We start from the raw sequence: 25,097 nt of genomic DNA on the forward strand, positions 1-25,097 counted from the left end.
TAATTATAACTCAGCTAAAACCAACACTAAAATATTCTTTCAAGACAAAATTTGAATATTTAACAATTTTTTCTGATTTAAAATTTAAACATTTTACTAATATTTTTAAAAAATATTTATTTTTTAGTTGTAGTTGGACACAATACCTTTCTTTATTTTACCTATTTATTTTTATGTGGTGCTGAGGATCGAACCCAGGGCCTTGCATTTGCTAGACAAGCACTCTACCTCTGAGCCACAACCTCAGCCCTATTTTACTAATATTTTAAAATTATTTGGATTCTATGTTAAAGGACTCTGTTATCTTATTAGTGAACCATAAGAAGCAAATATATTTTTGTAGAAAAACTAAGATTTAGCTGGTAAAATCACCAATAAATAAAGCAGTAAAAGAAAAATCAAACATTCTAGGAGACTTTCATCCTTTAAAAGCCTACATTTTAGAGCATTTAAATTAGTTAAACTATATGCAACTTTCATTTGACTTGCTATTAAGGATTGTTTTACATGCTAAAACTGAGTTGTCCATTCTCAAGTGGCTGAGTTGCTCATTTCATAGTCCTTACTAGAGGAGGTAGCTGACATGTCAAATCCAAAGTTGTGTTTTGTTGTAGTGTTTAATGTGCCCAGCAAAGCTGATTAACACCTTTTCTGATTTTCATTGGCTTATTGATAAATCACAGATTTCTCTTCCCACAAAGTAGTAATTTTTAATAACCTTCAACATGCATCAGGATCACCTGGAGGTTTGTGAAATCAATGATGCTTGGCTTCATCCCTAAGAGTTTTTGACTCACTGGGTCTGGGCAGGCTTTTTTCTCACATGATGTTGGTCCTGCTGGTACTTTGAGAACTACTGCATTAAACCATGCTTTCTATGAGTCTCTGTTTTCAAATTCACATCTGCTCTCTCATTTTCCTCCCCTTCCCCATGCATTTTCACTGCCATTTATTTCATTCTTTCATAACTTTGCTGTTCTTACCTGTTTTTTTTAATCTAGTCTCTTGTCTAAAACAAATTCAGTCTCAACAAAACTGCTATCTGCCACCTTTGTTCCCTGCATACAAATTCTTTCTCTATTAAAATTAGAAGAAAGAAGAAATTAGAAAAGAACAAATTGCTCATTTTGGCTTCATAGTGTTAGTCTGTGCATCCTCTTACCTTGTTTTACTCCCAGGAGACTTTTACATGAACCAATGAAGAGTTGCTTCTACTTCAGCTTGTATAGCCTACAATGTTAAAAAAGAAAAAAGACAAGACAGAAACTTATTAGGTACAGAGAGCAACTTCAGTGAAATGAAAATGGACTTTCTAATTTAAATTATTTTAGTTGGATAAGAAACATTCCCATGGTAAATATTTCCATTTGATACAGTGAAGAAACCAAAGAAAAAATTTTACATGCAGACCAATTTATTTTACTTAGGTATAAAGTACAATTGTGTAATTAAATACAAACTGTTTAGTATCACAATAACTGATTTCTAAATTGAAAGGATTTTCTTTTGGGGGGGCATAGGTCATATTGGAATGCTTCAAGCAACTCAAATGACCCAGGAGGTTACAATTAAAGATTTAGAATCAGAAAAATCAAGGGCCAATGAGAGATTATCTCAGCTTGAGGAGGAAAGAGCTTTTTTGCAAAGCAGAACTCAAAGTTTGGATGAAGAGCAAAAACAGCAAATCCTGGAACTAGAGAAGGTAAAGAATAATAAGATACCCTACCTCAAAAAGGGAGGGGAGAAAGGTCAGTTTTGCTTGTTTTCAGATTTAAAGTATTTGGAGTGTTTACTCCTACTTCCACAGTGCATTTCTTACTTCTGCAGTTGTTTTTATTTTTATCATGAGGAAATTTACAAAGCTAGAGTATTCCATAATGTGTATATATTCAAAATACTTGGGTAATAATCTAGAATATAAAAACTTAAGACATTTCAACCTATTTCAAGCCAGAAACTGAGTGAACTCTGATTTCAATGGAAGGTGCATTTAGTTAATCAGATTTCTTTCTGTGTTAATTTTTTTTCAATACTGGAATTGAACCCAGAGCCTCAATCATGCTAGGCAAGCACCCTACCATTGAACTACATCACCAGCCCTTTTTTAAAAACTTTTGAGATCTCACTAAGTTGCCCAGGCTGACTTCAAACTTTCTGTCCTCTGTCTCTTCCTCCTGAGTAGCTGGGATTATAGGTATATGCCACCATGTTCATCTGCACATACACCTAGGAAATTTTTATACAACTGAAAAGGATGACAAGCATTAAGTTTTGAAAATTCATATATCAGCAAATCAGATTTCTAGATTAAATAAGTCAGATGTTATTTGTAGAGTCATTGCTGAATATTTATTTGTTTTTTTTTCAGATACCCACAGTACCATGTAGGAGTTTTGGTCATCCTTTCCTTTCTCCTTCTCTCAATAACTTAATATATGTGCATACACACAACCTTTCACCTTCCATCCAGTTAAGCTCCATTCCTGTGTATTCTCACAACACATGATGGACACCCCTTTCATAGGACTTATAAAATTATATTCTCAGTGTCTTTTAACATTTTTTTGCCACTAGACTTGTGAGTGCTTAAAGGATATTCAATTGGAATTCAAAATTTTATTGAATAGTATCACTTGAGATAGCTAATGAGTGAACCATTTTGCATGCTACTTTACATATAGGAGGTCAATCTCTTTTAAACTTCCTTTTTTTCGATTTATATATGAGTCTAACTTAATAATGATCTATTTTACTTCTTGATTTAAAATATTTTATTTTACCTCTGCCACCTTGTCACTTTCTGAGTATACCAGTGATCTATTATATTTCAAAAGTAGATCTCATAGCATTCAGTTTATTCAAGTTTATATATTTGTAAGGTGTTCAAATACTAATAGCGGTAATAGAAACTACTGACCTTTATTGGTTTTAATTTAAGAAAGTAAATGAAGCAAAGAGAACTCAGCAAGAATATTATGAAATGGAGTTAAAAAACCTGCAAAATAGATTGGAAGGAGAGGTGACTCAATTAAATGAAGCCCATTCTAAGACTTTGGAAGAATTAGCCTGGAAGCACCATATGGCGATTGAGGCTGTCCACAGCAATGCAATTAGAGATAAGAAAAAACTGCAAATGGTAAGTAAAAATTCAATTTATCATTGTGTTGTAAACTGATGAGAAATCCAACATAGCCTATATTATAGAGGAATAATTTGCTTCATTTTGATGGTTCCTGTCCTATAATCATTCTTCAAATCATGGTTCAAATAGAATCATACATGAAGTTCTTGACATGGGACATAGTTTATTGAACTGATATATGGCATTGTTGTTTTAGTAGAAATACTGGCTTTGATATTGAACTGTCTCTTCATGAGACAACCAACTAAGTGTACCCTTTAGGAAGTCTCAACTAGTTAAAGCATCTATTTTCCTTTCCTGTGAAAATGACTCAACTAAGTCGTCAGCTTACTAATGATTCTACATAACAGTATTGGCACAGTAAAAAAAATGAAATATATGACAGACTTTGGCCTTACATGGAGCTCTTTGCTTATTAGCCACATTACCTTGAGCTCTACGAGCTATGATGTTCCTCTGAGGCTCAAGTTAAAGTGTTGGGTTTCCAGACATGTCCTAGCACATGATGATGAAAAAATACTGGTTATTAGTATTTCTTATCATGTGGCAGATACTGCCATGATGTTGTACATATATTTTTTCATTTAATGCCATTTTACTGAAGATGGGATGTGCTTAGTCATGTGTCATGTGAAACTAATGAAACTCAGGCCTTGAACTCAGGTTTCATGTATCCCAAACTCCAAGGCATTTAAACACCACCTCATGTAGTCATCTATTAATGATGACTGTTACCTTATATATAGTAGCATTTTGGAGTTTAAAAAGAGCTTTCCTATAGTATATTCCTTAATACTCAAGATTTGGAGATTACTATTATTTTTATTATACAGATAGTTTAATATGTTTAATAAACCCAAATGCAGAGCCACAAACATGGTAAGTAGAACAAGTGGAATATGGATTTAGATCTTCTGTCATCTTTTGTGCCACAACTAGTTGGAAAAAATATTTCAAGACCTTAAAAATTAAAAATTCAAGTAGGACATTCTCTCAGAATGTTATTTCTGCCTAAGCTTATATAGCTAAACACTTATGTACTCTATGCATACTCACTATTCCAGGACTGACGTGTGCTGCTTTAATCATGTGTGCTGAGTGGCTCTGGATGTTCAGGATTTTATTGCAAAATGATAAATGGTACTTGCTACTTCTGTAATTTCTTTGATAGCTATCTTTTACTATTGTTTTTCATTTCAGTATCCCTCTCACTGTACCCTTCTCCTTTCTTATTGGAACATTTAAATGGTGCGTGTCTTGCTTTTAGTCTTTATATCTCTGTATTGTTTTAGTGCCAGAATCAAATTATCTTTTATAAGTATCATTTTTACTTCATTATTTTACTCTTAATAATTCTTTTATGCACTATATTTTGAGGCCACCTCAGAAGCCTGCCTTAACCCACTTAAATTTCTTAAAGCATGATTGCTATAAGATTACTTGATGTTTCCTATATGTGAACATATTCAAAACATCTGTGGTAGCCTTATTTGTACTCTTCTCTTTTGTCAAAATAACTATTTGTAACTTGCTGCTTCATTTCCCTCCTGCCTTCTTGCTTGTCTGAGTCTAAGCTAAAACCATGTTACTAGAATAGTTTTTAAAGAATATTTAGCTGAAGATGACTTCTCTGCTCCTCATTGTTAAGTTATCCCAAAGGATTATGTTTTTCATCCTAACTAGTTCACCCACCTGAAAGTGAGTACACAGAGAACCCAAGCAGAGGAGTTGACATGCAGGCTTGAGACTGCACTGCCTTAGAAAGGCAAAGCAGCTCTTGTGTGGTATCTGGAACTTAGATTTCAGCAAGGTTCTCATAAGAATGACTCATTGTATCTAAACTGTTCATGCATACAATGCCAGATCATAGGTGACCAGCTGCTAACAAAAACCTGGGTACCAAGTATTTCATGAACTTTCCTGGTAGACAGCATTTCACAGTGAATTGTCATAAATTGCTATGAAATTGTATTCAATATGAAAGGGTTCTTGGAGCTTTGCCTGTCTCCTATAGACCTCAACTCACATTCCTTTCCCTTTTCTAGTTGTACTTTGAATGATTTTGCTGTAATAAATCAGAGCCACTGTGCAAGGAGTCCTGTGAGTACTCCTAGCATATCACCACGCCTCAGTGTGTCATGGGTACCCTAAAATCGGATCCATTTATTACTCTACTCCCCTCACAGTGTAGGGATGTTGAATATCTTGTGACATTCCATGCTCTTTTTTGCTTCCATGGTATATCACTTGCTTTTTCCTCTGCCTTTGCATTCCTTTCTTACTCCACCTCCTTTTCCTTCCTGCTATAGCCCTTTTAAATCATACTTAGGAATTTCTTTCTTTCTAAAGGTTTCCCTACCAAACTACCTTATCAGTTCCCCATCCATATACTCCTGTACCCTCTCTGTATGTCTAATTCTAACTAATATCTTTAATTACTTGATTTTTAAAATATATTTATTTATTTTAATTAGGTATATATCACAGCAGAATGCATTTTGATTCATTGTACACAATTGCAGAAGAACTTTTCATTTCTCTGGTTGTACATGATGTAGCGTCACACCATATGTATAGTTTTACATGTACCTAGGGTAATGATATCCATCTCATTCCACCCATCTTTCCTGTCCCCCTGTATCCTTCCCACTTCTCCCTCCCTTTTGCCAAATCAAGGTACCTACCTCCATATTCCACCCCACCCCACCCCAGTTATGACTCAGCATTCACTCATCAAAGAGAACGTTCAGTCTTTGTTTTTTTTGGGGGGGGGGATTTGCTTACTTCACTTAGCATGATATTCTCCAACTCTATCCTAATTTACCTGTAAATGCCATAATTTTATTCTCTTTTAATGCTGAGTCATATTCCATTGTGTATATACCACAGTTTCTTTATCCATTCATCTATTGAAAGGCATCTAGGTTGCTTCTATAGTTTAGCTATTGTGAATTGAGCTGCTATAAACATTGATGTGGCTGCATTACTATAGTATGCTGATTTTAAGTACTTTGTGTATAGACTAAGGAGTGGGATAGCTGTGTCAAATGGTCGTTCCATTTCAAGTTTTCTAAGGAATCTCTCCATACTGCTTTCCAGATTGCTTACACCAATTTTCAGTCCCACCAGCAATGTATGAGTGTGCCTTTCCGCCCCCCCCCCCCGCATTCTCATCAACACTTATTGTTGTCTGTATTCTTGATAACTGCCATTCTGACTGGTGTGAAATGAAATGTTAGAGTAGTTTTGGTTTATGTTTCTCTAATTACTATAGATGTTGAACATTTTTTTCCATATTACTTCATTCTTGAGCTTATTAAAGGCAGCCACTATGTCTTAATACGTTTGTTTCCCAAGTATTAAATAGCACACCTGGCAAAGAGTAGGTAGTCTTGAGTAAGTATCAGTTTTACTGGTTTTGCTATTCAGTGTCTTAATTTTGAACATGCTAATACTCTACTGTTATTTCTATATTAGACGTCTGAGGTCCAGAAGTGTTACTGGATTTGTTTAAATGTAAACATAAAAGAATTCTGAATTCTGGAGAATAGTAATGTTTTCTTTATTCATCAAATTATCATTGAAATCATACTTCTCAGTTTTTTTACTATAACAATTTAAACCAGCTACATATTCTTTCTATTCAAAAAACTACTGGGATTGAGCAGAGTCGCTGTTAATTCTGATACTGTTTAAAGGTAAGGCTAATTTGAAAATTGTCAAAATATAAGACAGAAAAGTCTTTCTTGGAATCTTAAGTTTATAATGTTTTCAATATTGTTTATTTTCTAATATTTCTTTTTCTAAGGAATTAGAGGAACAATATAAAAAGGAAAAACTAAACCTGGAAGAGGATAAAAATCAGCTTCAACTAGAGCTAGAAAACCTGAAGGAAGCCCTGGAAGACAAGCTGAATACAGCTAATCAAGAGGCAAGAATTCTTTAGGCTATCCCCCACACTATATATGTTTTTTAATAATAACTTACTCTGGTAACACTGTGTAGGTAGTGAAGGTAACATATCTAGGACAAAAATAATTTAAAAATCTTGATGCTTAATTTTTCATGAGTTTTTTCTTAGAAGGTAAAAATTTACTATAAAAACATTAAACCAAGTTGTTTTTCTAGGGAAGAGTAAACAAAGGAGAATATTACCTTACTGGGAAATAAATGGAAGAGGCGTGTCTTCTCTTTTGCAAAATCTTCCCTACCATATGTCTGGTTTTTAAAAAGAGAAATGTTTTAAGTTCTATATAATGGTATCTAAAATAAATTTTAAGGGGCTGGGATTGTGGGTCAGTGGTAGAGCATTTGCCTGGCATGTGTGAGGCCCTGGGTTCAATCCTCAGCCCCACATATAAATAAATAAAATAAAAGATCCATTGTCAACTAAAAAATATCAAAAAATAAAATAAATTTTAAATTCTCAAAGAAAATATCATTTATCCTGGAAAAGAAAAGGATATGATAAAAATGTTATCACAAATTTGTGAATAAAATCAATGTAAAGACTTTTTTAAAATCACAACATTTTTCATCCCTTCTCTTTCCCTCTTTTGCCAGGTTGAGGCTATGGGCTAGAAAGGCCTTCATCCTGTCTTCTTCTCTTTCTTTCCTTTAATTCTTCATGTAGCTTGTTGTGTGATCTTCCTCAGACTCTTGACACTTCTTATCTCTTCTGACCTCACCAGCATCATCTTCCCCAATAGCCTTCAAGTCCGCTTTCTCATCACTCCACTTCTTCCCACAGAAACCACACCAAAATGCATGAGTGCCCCTGAGCAGGCTATTAATTTTCACTCAGTGATGTTATTTTTTTTTAGTTGTAGTTGGACACACTACCTTTATTTCACTACATGATGAATCCAGAGAAAGAACTAAGTGCTATATTTGGAAAGGATGGAGTAGTAATCAGACTGTTACTGAAATCAGCCTAGCCCATTTTCTATCCAAGGTAATCCACTGCTAGCTTCAGATTTGCACACCTCTCTCTGCAGAACATGATCCTTGGAGTTATTGAATACTGCTCTCATTAGAAGACACTTTACTGACCATCTGTGTTTCTCATGCAGGCCCGCAGGGTGCTTTTCTCAATTCTAAATGGCTTATCTAAGTGTTCCTCCAACCTACATTCCTTAATTTCACTGAGGAGAGATCTAGTAAATATGTGACTTATGTTCCTTCTGGCTACATTTTCAATTATGTTTTAGCACCCTACTAGTGTTTTGATGTCACTTTAGATTGACTCCCCAAGCATCTGCCTGACTCATTCCTCCATATGCTTGTACTTTCCCTTCAGTGTGGGACATCTTTTCTCTTGTCCTGCTTTGCTGACTAGGATCTCCAGAGATAGTAAACATTCTTATTTGGCTTCCTGCTATTAAAGGAACCATATCAACATTTCCCAGTTAACCCAAAATGCTTCTCCAGAGTTCTGTTTTATAAGAGCCCTTTATCAGGTCAGGGAAATTCTCTTCCAATTCTAGTTTTATAATTAAAAAAAATCATGAATAGATGTTGAGTTTTCTATACCTATTAAGATCATACTTTTTTCTTAATTAATGTTCTACTTTAATTAGTTTCCTCATATTAAATCAACATTGAATTTATACATTTTTGATATAATGTAAGATTCTGTTGGTTAATACCTGTTTGGGGATTCATGAGCCCATATTTGTAATATTGCTTTGTATTTTTCCTTTTTCATATCTTCCTTTTCTGGTTTTCAAGTCAAGATTATACTGGCCTTATAAAATTAAATAAAACACATGCCTTCTTCTGTTCTCTGGAAGAGTGAGATTGAAATTATTTTTTAACCTCATTTGCATTGTGGTTAGAAATTGTGGTTTGCATGAAAGCAGTTTTTGAAACTTGTTTAAATTAGCTTTGTGACCTAGAACATGAAAGTGTTCTGAATTATTTCAGTCATTTAATGCAGTGAATACTATGTCTATCCATAAAATTAAGATTTTAAACTATTTTTTCAAATCTTCTCTATTCTTTCTGATACTTATCTCCTTTGTTTTTTCCTGAGACTGACAAATTCATTTTATTTTAAAATTAATGTTTTTTTATTGGTTGTTCAAAACATTACAAAGCTCATGACATATCATCTTTCATACATTTGATTCAAATGAGTTATGAACTCCCATTTTTACCCCAAATACAAATTGCAGAATCACATCAGTTACACATTCACATTTTTACATAATGCCATATTAGTGACTGTTGTATTCTGCTGCCTTTCCTATCCCCTACTATCCCCACTCCCCTCCCCTCTCATCTTCCCTCTCTACTTCATCTGCTGTTGTTCACTTCTCTCCCTTGTTTCCCCCCCTTTCCCCTCACAACCTCTTGTATGTGATTTTGTATAACATTTTGAGGGTTTCCTTCCATTTCCATGCAATTTCCCTTCTCTCTCCCTTTCCCTCCCACCACTCATCTCTGTTTAATGTTAATCTTTTCCTCATGCTCTTCCTCCCTGCTCAGTTCTTAGTTGCTCTCCTTAAATCAAAGAAGACATTTGGCATTTGTTTTTTAAAGATTGGCTAGCTTCACTTAGCATAATCTGCTCTAATGCCATCTATTTCCCTGCAAATTCCATGATTTTGTCATTTTTAGTGCTGTGTAATACTCCATTGTGTATAAATGCCACAGTTTTTTAATCCATTCATCTATTGAAGGGCATCTAGGTTGGTTCCACAGTCTAGCTATTGTGAATTGTGCTGCTATGATCATTGATGTGGCAGTATCCCTATAGTACGCTCTTTTAAGGTCTTCAGGGACTAGTCCGAGAAGGGCGATAGCTGGATCAAATGGTGGTTCCATTCCCAGCTTTCCCAGGAATCTCCATACTGCTTTCCAAATTGGCCGCACCAATTTGCAGTCCCACCAGCAATGTACAAGTGTACCCTTTTCCCCACATCCTCACCAGCACTTATTGTTGTTTGACTTCATAATGGCTGCCAATCTTACTGGAGTGAGATGGTATCTTAGGGTGGTTTTGATTTGCATTTCTCTGACTGTTAGAGATGGTGAGCATTTTTTCATGTACTTATTGATTGATTGTATGTCCTCCTCTGAGAAGTGTCTGTTCAGGTCCTTGGCCCATTTGTTGATGGGGTTATTTGTTATCTTATTGTTTAATTTTTTGAGTTCTTTGTATATTCTGGAAATTAGGGCTCTATCTGAAGTGTGAGGAGTAAAAATTTGTTCCCAGGATGTAGGCTCCCTATTTACTTCTCTTATTGTTTCTTTTGCTGAGAAAAAACTTTTTAGTTTGAGTAAGTCCCATTTGTTGATTCTTGTTATTAACTCTTGTGCTATGGGTGTCCTATTAAGGAATTTGGAGCCCAACCCCACAAAATGTAGATCAGAGCCAACTTTTTCTTCTTTCAGGCCCAGAGTCTCTGATTTGATTTCAAGCTCTTTGATCCATTTTGAGTTAACTTTTGTGCATGGCGAGAGAAAGGGGTTCAGCTTCATTTTGTTGCATATGGATTTCCAGTTTTCCCAGCACCATTTGTTGAAGATGCTATCCTTCCTTTATTGCATGCTTTTAGCCCCTTTATCAAATATAAGAAAGTTGTAATTTTGTGGATTGGTCTCTGTGTCCTCTATTCTGTACCATTGGTCCACCTGCCTGTTTTGGTACCAGTACGATGCTGTTTTTGTTACTATTGCTCTGTAGTACAGTTTGAAATCTGGTATCGCTATACCTCCAGATTCACAGTTCCTGCTTAGAATTGCTTTTGCTATTCTGGGTCTTTTGTTTTTCCATATGAATTTCATGATTGCTTTATCTATTTCTACAAGTACTTATCTCCTTAATTGATCAGTTATTAAAGACCGGTATTATGATGGTGTATTTATTTGTTTCTCCTTAGATTTATAAGCTTTGTTATATTCATAAAAAAATATTTTAGATACTTAGTAAATCACACTTTTTAGCTTATGTTGTATTATTTGATATTGTATAACTGCCACAGTCCGGCTGCAGCAAAATAGCGGGGGTGGGGGTGGGGTGGGGGAACGAACAATTTGTGTAGATTGATACAGCAGGAGTAGGAGCTGTTTATTGTAGGACAGGAGCGGTATTTATACATTCCACACAGCTTATCTAATTAACATAAACTCGATAACAGCAGTCAACCAATAAGGAATCTCGACACTTAATGGCTGGCTGGCGTTACTTCACAAACCACTCCCTCTGGCATTTTGCCAGGCGCCATCCAGACTTGTTTACAGACTCTAATATTCCCCTGGCAAAATGCCAGGCGCCATCCTGACTTGTTTACAGACTCTAACATATAACCTGCTTTCTTTTAGTTTGATGTGGATAGTATATCTTTTTCCATGCTTTGTCTTTCAGTTTTCTGTGTGTGCCTCTTGCAAACCACATATGACTACAAATCTAGTCTGAAATGTTTTCCTTTTAAATCAGAGTTTATTTCATTTTATGGGAGGACTAGTAGATATATCTATGCAGAGAGAAGGAAAGGATTAGGAGATACTTTATAAAGACTAAAAGAGAGGATTTTAGAAAAAAATTAATATGCTCTTCTATAAGTTTATGGATCTTAATTACCCTTATAAGTGGTATAGCCTAAAAATAGACTATATGAGTTTAGATGATAAATTCAAAAATGCTGAAATCATAATATGATATTAAGTGACTCCAGCATCTCAGTTGAAGCATAAGTATGCTATCCTTTGAAATTTTATTTGGGATCGCCTTCAGAAACAGAATATTAGACTGAGAGTTAATAATCTGACCATTATGGCATTTTAAATATTCTTCTAATATTCAAGTTTATAGGTTTTCTTCTGGACATAAGTTTTTTATGCATATATATGTATATACACATACACATATACATATATAGGTATATGTATTTCAATATTTTCTTAAAATGGAAATAATTTGGTTTTATTATAAATGTTACTTCATAATTAATACATTGTCTGATACATGGTAACACATCAGTAAATATTTGTGAATGAAACATTAAGTTAACATATTACTGAAAACTAAATCAACTTTCTTGTAAGTAAGAGTATAGTTTTCTCTTGTTGTGTAACAGATTTCCAACAAGTTTCGTGACTTAAAATGGCATGTCTTTTTTATCACACGGTTTTGTGGGTCAGGAGTCCAGTTGTGGGTTAACTGCATCCACTGCTCAGGATCTTACTAGGCTGAGATCAAAGTGATAGCTGAGGCCACAATCCCACCTGGAGTGAGAGGTTCTTTTTCAAGCTCGCTGGGTACCAGAAATCATTTCCTTGTGGCTGTGTGAATGAGATCTCCATTTTTGTTTTATTTTTATTTTTTTTAGTTGTAGATGAACACAATATCATTATTTTATTTATTTATTTTTCTATGGTGCTGAGAATTGAACACAATGCCTCATATGTGCTAGGCAAGCGCTCTACCGCTGAGCCACAACCCCAGACTGAGGTCTCCATTGTCTTGCCAGCTCCTGGCCAAGGAACTGCTCTCAACTCTGAGAGTCGCCCTTCCCAAGCACCCTCCTCCCCAAGTGACCAGGTGAAGCATATTTCACCCATGAGTCCCAATATGCTGAGGAGCCCAGGGTATCAGAGATGCTCCTACTAAACCTTGCTCATCAGGTTAGTGTTTTTCCTGGAAAACAGATATAAAATTTTGTTTAGTTTTTTTTAAAAATTATTGCCTTTCTATCTAGCTTTTGCTCTAAAGATGATCTTTTTAGAAAAAGAGCTGAGTTGTAGTCGGAAGATGAATTGTGTGGGGAGTGTGTTGGTAATTAGAGTTATTAGATAAATGACTTAAGATGCTATTAAATTAGTCCAGGCAAGAAATGATTTACAAATAAAACTGATTTAGAAATAAAACTGGGGGTGGAAATTGTATAGAAATAAGCAGGAATTCATGTGGTGATAGAAAGTGACTCAGGTAGCTAGCTCAGGTTTTTGGACAGATAATGATGCCATTATTGATTGATAGGCATTACAGGAGGAAAAGTTTATTGGAATGGCAAGACAATGGTTTGTTTGTGTATGTGACTTCAAACTGATTGTAAGACATGTAGGCTGGAAATAAGTGGAGTTCAGGCCTGGCGGATAAGAGTAGTCAGTTCCTGAAGCCCTTTAAGTGGAGGACCTCACCAGGTATAGCTGATAAGAAGAAGAGAACCAATATTGAGTTAATCAGGCCAGAAAAAGGTATCAAGGAGGAAAAATCAGAAGTCTATGAATGAGGATTAATAGATATCAGAAAACCACAAAAGCAATATTTAAAAGAGGGGGGAAGTACCTTACAATTTTGTACATTGCTTGTAGAGTATGAGTCCTGAAAAGATGACAGTAGGTTGTACAATCATGAGTTCTCCAAGGACCTTTCTATGATTTCAACAGAAAAGTTGGGTTGGAAGCTAGAGTAAATAGATTTAATCAGAATAGTAATGGATGAAAGTGTTCTTTTAAACTCTGGACATAGAAGATAAAGGTAAAATTAGATCCTTTTTCAGCCTTGTGCCAAAAAATTCCAAAATTACCAAACATCAAAATGAGGGGCAATTTGGATAATATTGTGTCTCTTGGCTCTTGTGTTCTCACAGGAGATTTCAAGCAAGACACAGAACATATTAAAAGTAGAGCAAATTTTGTTAGAGGAGAAAGGAAAAACACCCTAAAGGGGTGGGTCATCTCAGGGAGGAAAGTGACATTGCAACCGCTTTGTTCTCTAGTTCTGTTTGTAGAGAGCCCCACTCAGGTACTACCTCTTTTGACTGATAGTAGAATTGCATCAGATTATTAAGTCACAATATAAATCATCAGGGGGTGGGGAATTTTACAATTATAATGAGATTAAAATGACATGCTAAAAATCTAAAGGCAGCTCTTAGTCACCTTGGCCCATGTTGACCCATTCTAATAATCTTGTTTTATAGATTTTGTGATCATTTGGGCTTTGTTTTTAATTATCCTCTCTTCCTGAGTCTGAGAATCTTGAGTCTGTATGTATAAAGGTTATAAAAGTCCCCTTTCAGGGTAACTTGTGTTCTTATCAGGGAGAGGTCTTGGACACTGTTATGATTTGGTTATGAGGTTCCCCCTAAAACTTGTGTTAATTCAGGAATATTCAGAGGTAAAATTATTAGAGTATGGGAGCTACAACTTAATTGATCCATTCTAATTTGAATGGAATAACTGGGAGTTAACTGTAGGCAGGTGGAGTGAGACTAGAGGAGGTGGGTCACTAGGCATGCCCTGGAAGGGTTCATCCTCTCTGTGGCCCCTTCTTCTTTCTATTTCTTGGGCACTATGAACCGAGTAGTGCTTCTCCACCATACCCTTCCACCATGATCTTCCACCATGATGTTCTACCTCACCTTGAACCCACAAGTGTGGAGTTAGCCCACCATGGATTGAACCTCTGAAACCTGAGCCAAAATAAATTTTTCCTCCTCTAAGTTGTTCTTGTTGGGTATTTTGGACACAGAAATGAAAAGCTGACTAACACAGGCATATATTCCTTAGCTCTGAGAATAGCCCTACATATGACAGGTTGTTTGTCAAGGAAGAGTAATATTCTCTGTTGACTAAACATAGAGCAGGACCAGAATGGCCTTGGGTAGATTGCTTTTCCAAGAAAAACTTGTGGGAGACCAGCATGTAGGCATTGTCTATTTAATTATCCCCTTAACTTCATGTTCCTACTGCTCATGTCTACCTGCTACCTGACAATATGGCCTAGCAGTGATCCTGGTACAATTCAAGGTCAATAAAGCAAAGGCATTGCGGGGGGCAGGGGGCTTTTCGAAGTTAGATACCTTCATATTGAGAGGCTAAAGGAGATTTTGTTTCTTTTTGATTGCTATTAAGTATACATGAACTTTTTCAGTAACTAACTCATTCATCGATTCCATAAATATTGAATGACTGTTAAGTACTGAAGAACCATTAGGCACTGTGGTTAAAGTGGTGACTAAGTCAGACTTGATTCCTGCTATCATGGAGAGAGACATAGAAGCACGTACTTATAAGTCTACCCATATTGCAAAATGGTGGCAAGTGAGCTTGACAGGATAATAAACAAAGGAAAGCTTATACAAAGACCCTGAGACATGAGATATTTCTAAGAATTGTAGAAATGGCAGTATAAATGGAATATGATAGCAACTGTGCTTTTTGTTTAGTGCTTACTACATTTCAAAGTAAAGTTTTATTTAGCATGCCCTTTTTATTTTTCTTTCCTTTAATCCTCACAACCCTATGCAGTAAAAAACTAGTTGAAAAGTTACATAACTTGCCCTCATCCAGTAGTAGGTGGGTAAAGCCAGAATTCCAATCCAGGCAGTGAGATTTCAGAACTTAATTCTTAACCACAGTGCTTACACTTCCTCTTAGTAAGTATAAAGATCAGAGAAGGATAATTGGCCAAGCTGAGCTGGAGATATAGGTAAGGATTATGCCATAGAAAACTTTTAATCCCTGCGAAATATTTTTAATATTATGCTAAGAACTGTGGGAAGCAACTAGAAAATGCTAAGTACAAATATAAGGATGCTTTCCTGAGGTTTAGTGCTTATACCTGTGGCCATATTTGAGATTTATAAATTTACTCTGGTGTTGCAGAAAGTAAATGTAGATGGATAGGTATTTCAGGGAGAAGGTTCCTACTAACTGCATTCTCTCAAGGTGCACATTAATAAAAGGAATCTGAATATTGATCCCTATTGCAAATCACAAAAATTCTAGCTCAAACTATTCCAACAAAAAAGGAAATGTTATTATTTGGCATGACTACATTCAGAACTGGAACTCTGTTTTTTCTTAAGTTGGATTTGCTGTCTTTCTGTTGATTTCATACTTCAATCACAGATTCCCTTAGGTACATGTGCAACTGGAAAGGGTCTTTATAGGCACTCCTTTAAAAGGTCCTAAGACTCCTTACTGTGAGCATATAAATTTAATCCACATGCCTGCCCTGAAACATTCCTGATAGTAACAGATTGAGACATCCTAATTAGTTTATAAGTTATAAGTTAGAGTATAAACTCTAACCAAGCTCTGCATACTAGAGTTTGGACTCCCTACTGAGACTGTATGGACCAATAGGGAGGGGGAGGGTAGGTTGCCCAGATGCCAAAGAGAGATTTTTATATTGGAAAATAGCAAATATTTTCCACACATATCCATTTTTATTATATTTTAGGAAACATTTTAATCAGCTGTTTGCCACTTACTTTTTATAGTATATTTAATTGTGTAAAATTTTAAAGTTTTTGCCTATTTAAATGTTCATTCTATCTCTAATTAGATTCTTAGTTTCTTTAACATACCTTCTCTTTAACTCTTTATGTGGTAACTAGAACACTGTTCTTTATAAATGTTTTCATGTTTCATATTACATACCTGAAATTTTTTTTAGTCATCTGAAATTTTTCTAGATTGTAAAAGAATATTCTTTATGTTGTTAAATTTTATTATTCCTCCCTTATTGATTGTTATTACTTCTCTTTTTTAGTAGTATACCCAGGTCTTGAAATTAGATTTTCTGCTAAGTTAAATAATCTTTGAATTCTATTGTGGCTGCTGTCCTTACAGTCATTCATTCACCATCATGATACATACTTATGGCAAGCCAGAGAATATAAAATGTAGAGAAGATAAAAATAAGCAACATAAAATAGAGAAAGCAGGGCCATTTAATATAGTTAGTGACAGATAAAATTTTAGAACAGTGTAAGCAAATGCTATATATGAATATGCTAGTATTTTTTAAAAAGAGAGAGAATTTCTTAATATTTATTTTTTAGTTTTCGGTAGACACAACATCTTTATTTTATTTGTATGTGGTGCTAAGGATTGAACCCAGTGTTTTACAGTGGAAAGCAAATACTCTACCATGAGCTACAGCCCCAGCCCCATGCTAGTATATATTTTAAATTAAGAAAGAAATTTTTGTGTAAAAATTTAAATTTTTAATATGACTCAAAGTATTTGAACAATCCAACCAAACCAGTTATAACCATGAAAGAAAATAGACTATCATATGCCTAAAGAGGCACTAAACCCATAGAATATAGTGGGTGAATTTTAATAATCTTTCAAGAAACAGGTAATTCTCTTGCTATGAAAATATTTTAAGATACAGAAAAATTGGGAGTCTCCATATATCATTTCATGAGATTAGCATCCTTTTAGAGACACTAACCAAATAATATACTGCACCCTTCCCCAGAATTGGTGAGCATATACATATATCAGCATATACTTTCATGGAGGGCTGTGTGCCTAGAGAGGGCTATGAGGTGCTGGAGACCTTTTATCTTAGTTTTATTTGTGATACCTGTATTTATAATGATAAATATTCTAATAATATTTTTAAATTCCCAGTTTAATTTTTGTAGGATTTTTATAGGCTTGTCCATTTTTTTGGTTTTAAAGTATTTCATCTACATTTTTTTCAATCTGTATTATAATTTTTATCTTGCTCCAATTCCTTTTTATAGGTATTTATTAAAATGGAGTTTTTATTTCATAGCATTTTCCTAAATAATTTAAGGTCTTATTCATGGATTTATTTCCTATAATTAGAGGGTAGAGACCTACCTAATCAACAAATTGTCCATTTGCTTTAATTTCAAGATTACATAAATTCAACTCTTAAAAATTTCACTAGACAAATTTTGTATGGAAACTCAGAAATCACAATTTATTCTCTAGGATACATACATCAACTTGTCAGTATTGACTTAAATTTATCACCTTTGTAAATAGCAGAAGAACTGGACTAAAATGAAATATATTTAGTTAAAAAATTATTTTTAAATATTTCATGTACTTTTTTTCAATATTTATTATAATTTTTATCTTGCTCTAAAATTCCTTTTTATCGGTATTTTGTATATGATAATATCAGGAATTTTCTTTTTTTTAATTGGTTGTTCAAAACATTACAAAGTTCTTGACATATCATATTTCATACATTAGATTCAAGTGGGTTATGAACTCCCATTTTTACCCCAAATACAGATTGCAGAATCACATCGGTTACACATCCACATTTTTACATGATGCCATATTAGTGACTGTTGTATTCTGCTACCTTTCCTGTCCCCTACTATCCCCCCTCCCCTCCCCTCCCATCTTCTCTCTCTACCCCATCTACTGTAATTCATTTCTCTCCTTTTTTTTTTCCCGTTCCCCTCACAACCTCTTTTTTTCTTAAAACCAAGAGCTTGAGAGATACACCCATTTTTTTTTTTACAAAGTTGTCTTAAAAGGGAAGCCATAAATATGGAGGTCTTTTCAAAAAACAGCAGATGAGCCAACGTGAGGGCACATGCCTGTAATATAGGCCAGGGGCTTGGGAGGCTGAGGCAGGAGGATGGCAAGTTCAAGGCTAACCTCAGCAATTTAACAAGGCCCTAAGCAATTTAGTGAGATCCTGTCTCAAAATTAAAAAAAAAAAAATAAAAATAAAAAAAAAGGGCCAAGGATGTAGCTCAATGGTAAATTGCCCCAGGGTTAAATTCCTAGTACCCTGTCACACACACACACACACACACACAAAAAAAAAAAAAAAAAAAAAAAAAAAAACACATGATAAAGGTTATTATTATTCATTCAGTAAAATTAAAACTAAAAAAAAAAAAACTCTAAAAAAGGAATTGTGAGACTGTTTTGCTAGTCTATTAAAATGAGGCCTATTAAAAGTGTTCTATGTACTTGCAGATTGGCCGCCTCCAAGATCTGGTAAGGAAAAGTGAACAAGGTCTTGGCTCTGCTGAAGGACTCATTGCTAGTCTTCAGGACTCCCAGGAAAGACTTCAGAATGAGCTTAACTTGACTAAAGGCAGACTGAAAGAAACCAAGGATGTTCTAGTAAATGTTGAGGTAATTGTATAATTCTAATGTAAGATAAACATCAGCAAAATAAAAAATATAATTTAGCCACTTTGATTACAACTTATTTAAAATATCAAATTGTATGTAATTAGTGTATTGATTCCTAGGGCTATTATAACAAAGTACTACAAACCTGGTGACTTATGGCAATAAAAATTTATTATCTCACAGCCTATAGGCTCAGAGTCTAAAATCAGGTATTGACAGAACTGTCCTCCCTCTTAAATCTCTAATGGAGCATCTTTCCTACCCTTTTTCAGCTTCTTGTTGCTCCAGGCATTCCTTCACATTTGGCTGCATAATTTCAGTCTCTCTCTGTTTTCACATCGTCATTTTGTAGGAATGGGTCATATTGGATTAAGGGTGACCTCATTTTAATTGAATACATCCCCAGTACCCAAAAAAAACAAAGCAACCTCTCTTCCTCCAGCCCAAAACATTCTAATAAATAATAAATGCAGTCTAATAAAATGCAGTTCCTGGAGGCAGGGGACTTGAAAAGAACAGTTGGATTAATTCAGTTTTCAATAGTTACTGTTTAATAACCAGGTCAGCAATGTTGAATGGCAGTTCCCATGACTTACTTACTTAATTTTTTTTTTTCATCTGGATATACTCCTCAAAACCTGCTGTACCACATGCTGTTAGGAATTGGGTGGTCCAGAAAAGGTCACCGTGGTAGCAAGAAGATGGACCATCATCTGCTTTCCTACTACCTAGTGTTCTTAGAGTAGCTGCACTGCTGGCAGAGGTCCATGGTTGCCTGTGATGTCCAAATAGGTCATCTCTAGCCTGTGCTCTAGGGAGCTACATGATCTATGCTTATCAACAGGGATTTCATATATATCATATTATATTACCATAACAAATGAGCATGTGGACTACTGTCTATAAAAATAGTAGCCTAAGTTCCACATAATTCTTTTAATCAAGTTAGAGGGATGCAGCTATGTGCTTAAGCTTTGAAAAAATAATGCTTTTGAATATGAATATGAATTAATTTGAATAATATAACTGTGATGTTGTATATGCAAAAATTATTCAATAATCAATCTGTTGTTAAGTACCCATGGTAAGAAATGTTTAGTTTATATGATTAATGCCAACTTTGAACTCTTTTTTAAATTTTTTTTTATTTTTTAGTTTTGGGTGGACACAATATCTTTTTATATTTTTATGTGGTGCTGAGGATCGCACCCAGTGCCCCACGCATGCCAGGCGAGTGCACCACCACTTGAGCCACGTCCCCAGCCCCCAACTGTGAACTCTTTAAATAACTTATACTATTTTATACTACTCATCTTAATAGTTTATTTATTTATTTTATACTATTTATCTTAATATAGTTTAGACAAGCTTTAAAACAGAAATGTGTAGGGCTGGGGAGTCAGCTCAGTGCCAAAAGTGCTTGCCTAGCATGTGTGAGACCCTGGGTTCAATCCCCAGCATTGAAAATAAATAGATAGATGTGTACTATATATTTTATTGTCAAAATCTTGAATAATTGTCATAGATAACATCACAGTTATTGTTTCTTAAGAACTTAAAAATTGTAACACAAGCACTTGATACTTACCTGAAATAACCAGCAGTGTCTTTGCTTTTGAAGATATCTTCAGTGAAAGGTTTTTATTCTTCAGGCTGAGCTAGAGCAGGAGAGGCACCAGCATGAAGAAACACTTGCTGCCATGAAGGAAGAAGAGAATCTTAGAGTGGACAAAATGGCCCATGACTTGGAGATAAAGTGGACTGAAAATCTTAGGTATATTTTTTATTCTGTAATGTCACCTTTCCAATACAGATGTGCAAGAAAGTTTTCCTGTTGTATGACTTACATTGTTAAAGATGGTATTTTAAATGATTTTTTTCTCCAGGATTAGATGCAGAGATTTTAGAAATTTTTTTCTGTTTAAATTCAGATTTTATTTTTTCTGATTTTATTTCCTATTTTATTAAATAGGAAGAGAACTAATCAGAAGTTAACAGACTTATTTATTCTAGTACCTGTTCTGTCCTTAATCAGTGGATAAATAAGTGATGAGTAAGTTACCAGTTTACCTTATGGTCCTTAGCTATGAAATAATCAGCTCCTACTCTGAGTCACAGACATTTGAGGAGGATTAGGCATTTATAAAAGCTGTGAATGACTGTATGTCATTCACATTATTCACTTAGAGAAATAAATCTCTTTACATAGTAAATACTTGTGTTTTTTTTCTAGACAGGAATGCTCTAAACTTCGTGAAGAGTTAAGGCTTCAACACGAAGAGGATAAGAAGTCAGCAATGTCTCAGCTGCTGCAATTAAAAGAGCGAGAGAAAAATGCTGCCAGGGACTCATGGCAGAAGAAAGTCGAAGATCTCTTAAACCAGGTAATTAAAGCCTGTACCTTCTAAAGATTCATTTTCCTTGACCCTCTTGAGCTAGGAAAATACTATAAAGCACTGTGTGCAAATTCACTGTATTTTGTTATTTTTCATAGGGCAAACTTAAAAAAATTTTAAAGTGAATAAAACTAAGACAACATATTTAAAAATTTGGGAAATTTGAGCTAAGAAATTATTTTATATATATCGTCTTAACTGTGAATAATTGATGTTTTTTAGTTTAATATTTGAACTGAACACATTAGAGATTTTAAGTAGAGAAGGTAGCTGTTCTTTGAAAATATAAAATCTCCTTTAAGCTCCTAGATACCTTTTCACAACAGAAGGGAACATTTATTAAATGTACCCTGATTAATTAAAACCACTCTTCAAAAACAAGCAGTCAACTTCTTTCTCACCAAAGGGCTAGTACTTGAAGCCCCTTGGAGATAGTATCACATAAGCAAATGGTGATAATATTTTGAAATCTGTCTTTTTTATGTTTTCTTATTTCCAGAACTTTTATAACTATAATTAAAGTAATTTGTACATTTTTACTTATTTACATAACCTCTAACTTTATGAATTCTTAGCATTCTCCTACTAAAGCAGTAATTAAATAGACTACATGAGTCATCAGTTGATAAACAAGTACAGAATTTGGGCAAAAAGCAGCTGGTGCTTTAGTGCAGCAAATCCACAATTATGTTTCTGTTTGTGATCATGATTAATTTCAAAATAAACAGGAAAGGCTTTTTCTAAGATTATTTGTCACATAGGTACATATGTATAGTGTCTTTCAAGAATGCTTGGGGTCTATAATTCACCAATTTTTTAAAAAAATGAATGCTTAAGGTCTGCCAATTTGCACCTGGTATTTCATAATAATTTACGATATTATTCTGAAATAGAATTACATACTATGTGTGAGAGAGAGCTTCGTGAATCATTTGAAACCTTTGAAATTCAGACAAAAATGGGAACAAGAAATAGTTGTTATTAAAAGTTCTAGCCATATTACCTTGCTAATTACCATCTACACATTTGTTTTACTTTCTTTTTTCTTTTTTCTCTTTTCTCTTTTTAGACAGTACTGGGTGCTCTACAACCAAGTTACATTGCCAGTCTTTTTTATTTTTTATTTTGAGATTTTTTTATTTTATTTATTTTTTAACATGCCCAGGATGACCTGAAACTTGTGTTTCTCCTGCCTCAGCCTCCCCAACACACTAGAATTATAGGCTGGAATTATATGTGTGCACCACTCACTCATTTTACATTCTATTTAGGGACCCGGAAGGACAGAATGTTACTAAGCCTCTATCATGTTCTGCACTTAGGAAAATTAATTAGTTCAGCAGGCTTGGGCTTGATGATATTAAAGGATTAAGAGTAGGGAATAAGTCTAGGGCTTGGGCAGAAGCATATACTATGAAAAAGAATCAAGAGTATCTGCATTTTCACATATTTAATAGTTTCTGAGTGAACTGAACATGAGACTATTTTTGTACCTTAGCATACCTGTATTTCATCCTCTTTAGAGCAAAGGAAAACATGAAATAACTTGTTTTGATATGAATTTAAATGTTTTTATTAGTTCTTTTAGCTATGCATAACAGAATCCATTCTAATAAGATATACAAGCATAGGATATATCTTATTCTAATTAGGATCCCATTCTTGTGGGTGGACACAGTGGTGGGATTCACTTAGGTATTTTCATATGTGCACATAAGAAAATTATATTAGATTTATTCCACTGTCTTTCCTATTCCTATCTGCCCCTTCTTTTTGTTCCCCTTTGTCTAATCTACTGAATTTCTCTCCCCTCTCCTCTTCATTATGGTTTAGCTTCCACATATCAGCAAAAATATTTGACCTGTGATTCTTTGAGATTGGTTTATTACACTTAGCATGACATTCTCCAGATCCATCCATTTATTAGCAAATGTCATAAAATCATTCTTCTTTATGGCTGAGTAAAATTTCATTATATATACATACATATGTATAAACATACATATTTATGTGTGTGTGTGTGTATATATATATACACACACACACACATACATACATGTCACAGTTTCTTTATACATTCATATGCTGATAGGCATCTAGGTTGGTTCCATAGCTTAGCTATTGTGAATTGTGCTACCATAAACATTGATGTTTATGGCTATGTCACTGTTGTATGCTTATTTTAAATCCTTTGCATATATGCCAAGGAGTGGGATAACTGGATCAAATTGTAGTTTCATTCCTGGTTTTTTGAGGAATCTCCATAATGCTTTCCAGGGTGGTTGCACCAATTTGCAGTCCCACCAACAATATATGAGTGTTCCTTTTCCCCCACATCCTCATCAACATTTGTTGTTACTTGTATTCTTGATAATTGCCATTCAGACTAGAGTGAAATGAAATTTCAGTGTAGTTTTAATGTGTATTTCTCTAATTGCTAGAGATGTTGAACATTTTTTCATATATTTATTGATCATTCATACTTCTTTTGAGAAGGGTCTCTTCAGTTCCTCCCATTCATTGATTGGGCTATTTGGGTTTTTGGTGCTAAGCTTTTTGAGTATTTTGTATATCCTAGAAATTAACACCCTATCTGAAGTATAGGTGTCAAAGATTTTCTCCCATTCTGTAGGTTCTCTCCTCACTCTTTGATTGTTTCTTTTGCTGAGAAGAAGCTTTTTAGTTTCATGCCATCCCATTTATTGATTTTAAATCTTATCTCTTGTGCTTTAGAAGTCTTGTACAGAAAGTCAATTTCTGCCAATATTTTGAAGTGTTGGGCTTACCTTTTCTTTTAGTAGGTGCAGGGTTTCTGGTCTAATTCCTAGGTCTTTGATCCACTTAGAGTTGATTTTTGTGCAGGGTGAGAGAGAGGGGTGTAATTTCATTTTGCTACATATTGATTTCCAGTTTTCCTAGAAACATTTGTTGAAGAGACTATCTTTTCACCAATGAATGTTTTGGGCACTTCTGTTTAGTATAAGATAACTGTGTTTGTGAGTTTGTCTCTGTGTCTCCAATTCTGTACCATTGGTCTACATGTCTGTTTTCATGCTGTTTCTGTTACTATGGCTCTCTAATATAATTTAAGATCTGGTTTCGTGAGGCCTCCTGCTTCACTCTTCTGGCTAAGGATTGCTTTGGCTATTCTGGGCCACTTATTTTTTCAAATGAATTATATGACTGCTCTTTCTATTTCAATGAAGAACATCATTGGAATATGAAGGGAATTGCATTGAATCTGCTGAGTGCTTTTGGTAGTATGGCCATTTTAACAGTATTGATTCTCCTTATCCAAGAGCAATGTAGGTCTTTCCATCTTCTAAGTCTTCCTCTCAATTTTTTTCTTTAGTGTTCTATAGTTAGTCATTATAGAGATCTTTCTTCTGTTTTGTTAAGATTGATTCCTAAGTATTTTTTTCTAGTTACTCTTTTGGCTGATTCATCATTGGAATATAGGAACACAATTGATTTATGGGTGTTAATTTTATATACTGCTACTTTGCTGAATTCATTTATGAGTTCTAAGAGTTTACTGGTAAGAGATTTTTTGGCTTTCTAAATATAGAAGGATCATGTCATTGGCAAACAGATACTTTGAGCTCTTCTTTTCCTTTTTGTATCCCTTTATTTTTTTTATTTTGCATAATTTCTCTGGCTAGAGTTTCAAGGAT

At 34.5% G+C, this 25,097-nt stretch overlaps 1 protein-coding gene across 14 annotated transcripts in view; it reads left to right on the top strand.

Annotated features, from left to right (window-relative positions):
* Nucleotides 1-25,097, top strand: part of Fam184a (family with sequence similarity 184 member A) — a 125,956-nt gene that overhangs the window by 50,213 nt on the left and 50,646 nt on the right. For all 14 annotated transcript variants that reach the window (XR_002485182.3, XM_078019321.1, XM_078019322.1 and 11 more), the window contains exons 4-9: nt 1,521-1,702; nt 2,939-3,136; nt 6,951-7,073; nt 18,866-19,027; nt 20,680-20,801; nt 21,261-21,411. Coding sequence is in view for 13 of the 14 variants with exons in the window: in XM_078019321.1 (XP_077875447.1) it covers nt 1,521-1,702; nt 2,939-3,136; nt 6,951-7,073; nt 18,866-19,027; nt 20,680-20,801; nt 21,261-21,411 (938 nt within the window). In the remaining variant the exon portion in view is untranslated. The remainder of the gene's footprint in view (nt 1-1,520; nt 1,703-2,938; nt 3,137-6,950; nt 7,074-18,865; nt 19,028-20,679; nt 20,802-21,260; nt 21,412-25,097) is intronic.

Source organism: Ictidomys tridecemlineatus, chromosome 8 (genome assembly GCF_052094955.1).
Source record: "Ictidomys tridecemlineatus isolate mIctTri1 chromosome 8, mIctTri1.hap1, whole genome shotgun sequence".
Lineage (NCBI taxonomy): Eukaryota > Metazoa > Chordata > Mammalia > Rodentia > Sciuridae > Ictidomys > Ictidomys tridecemlineatus.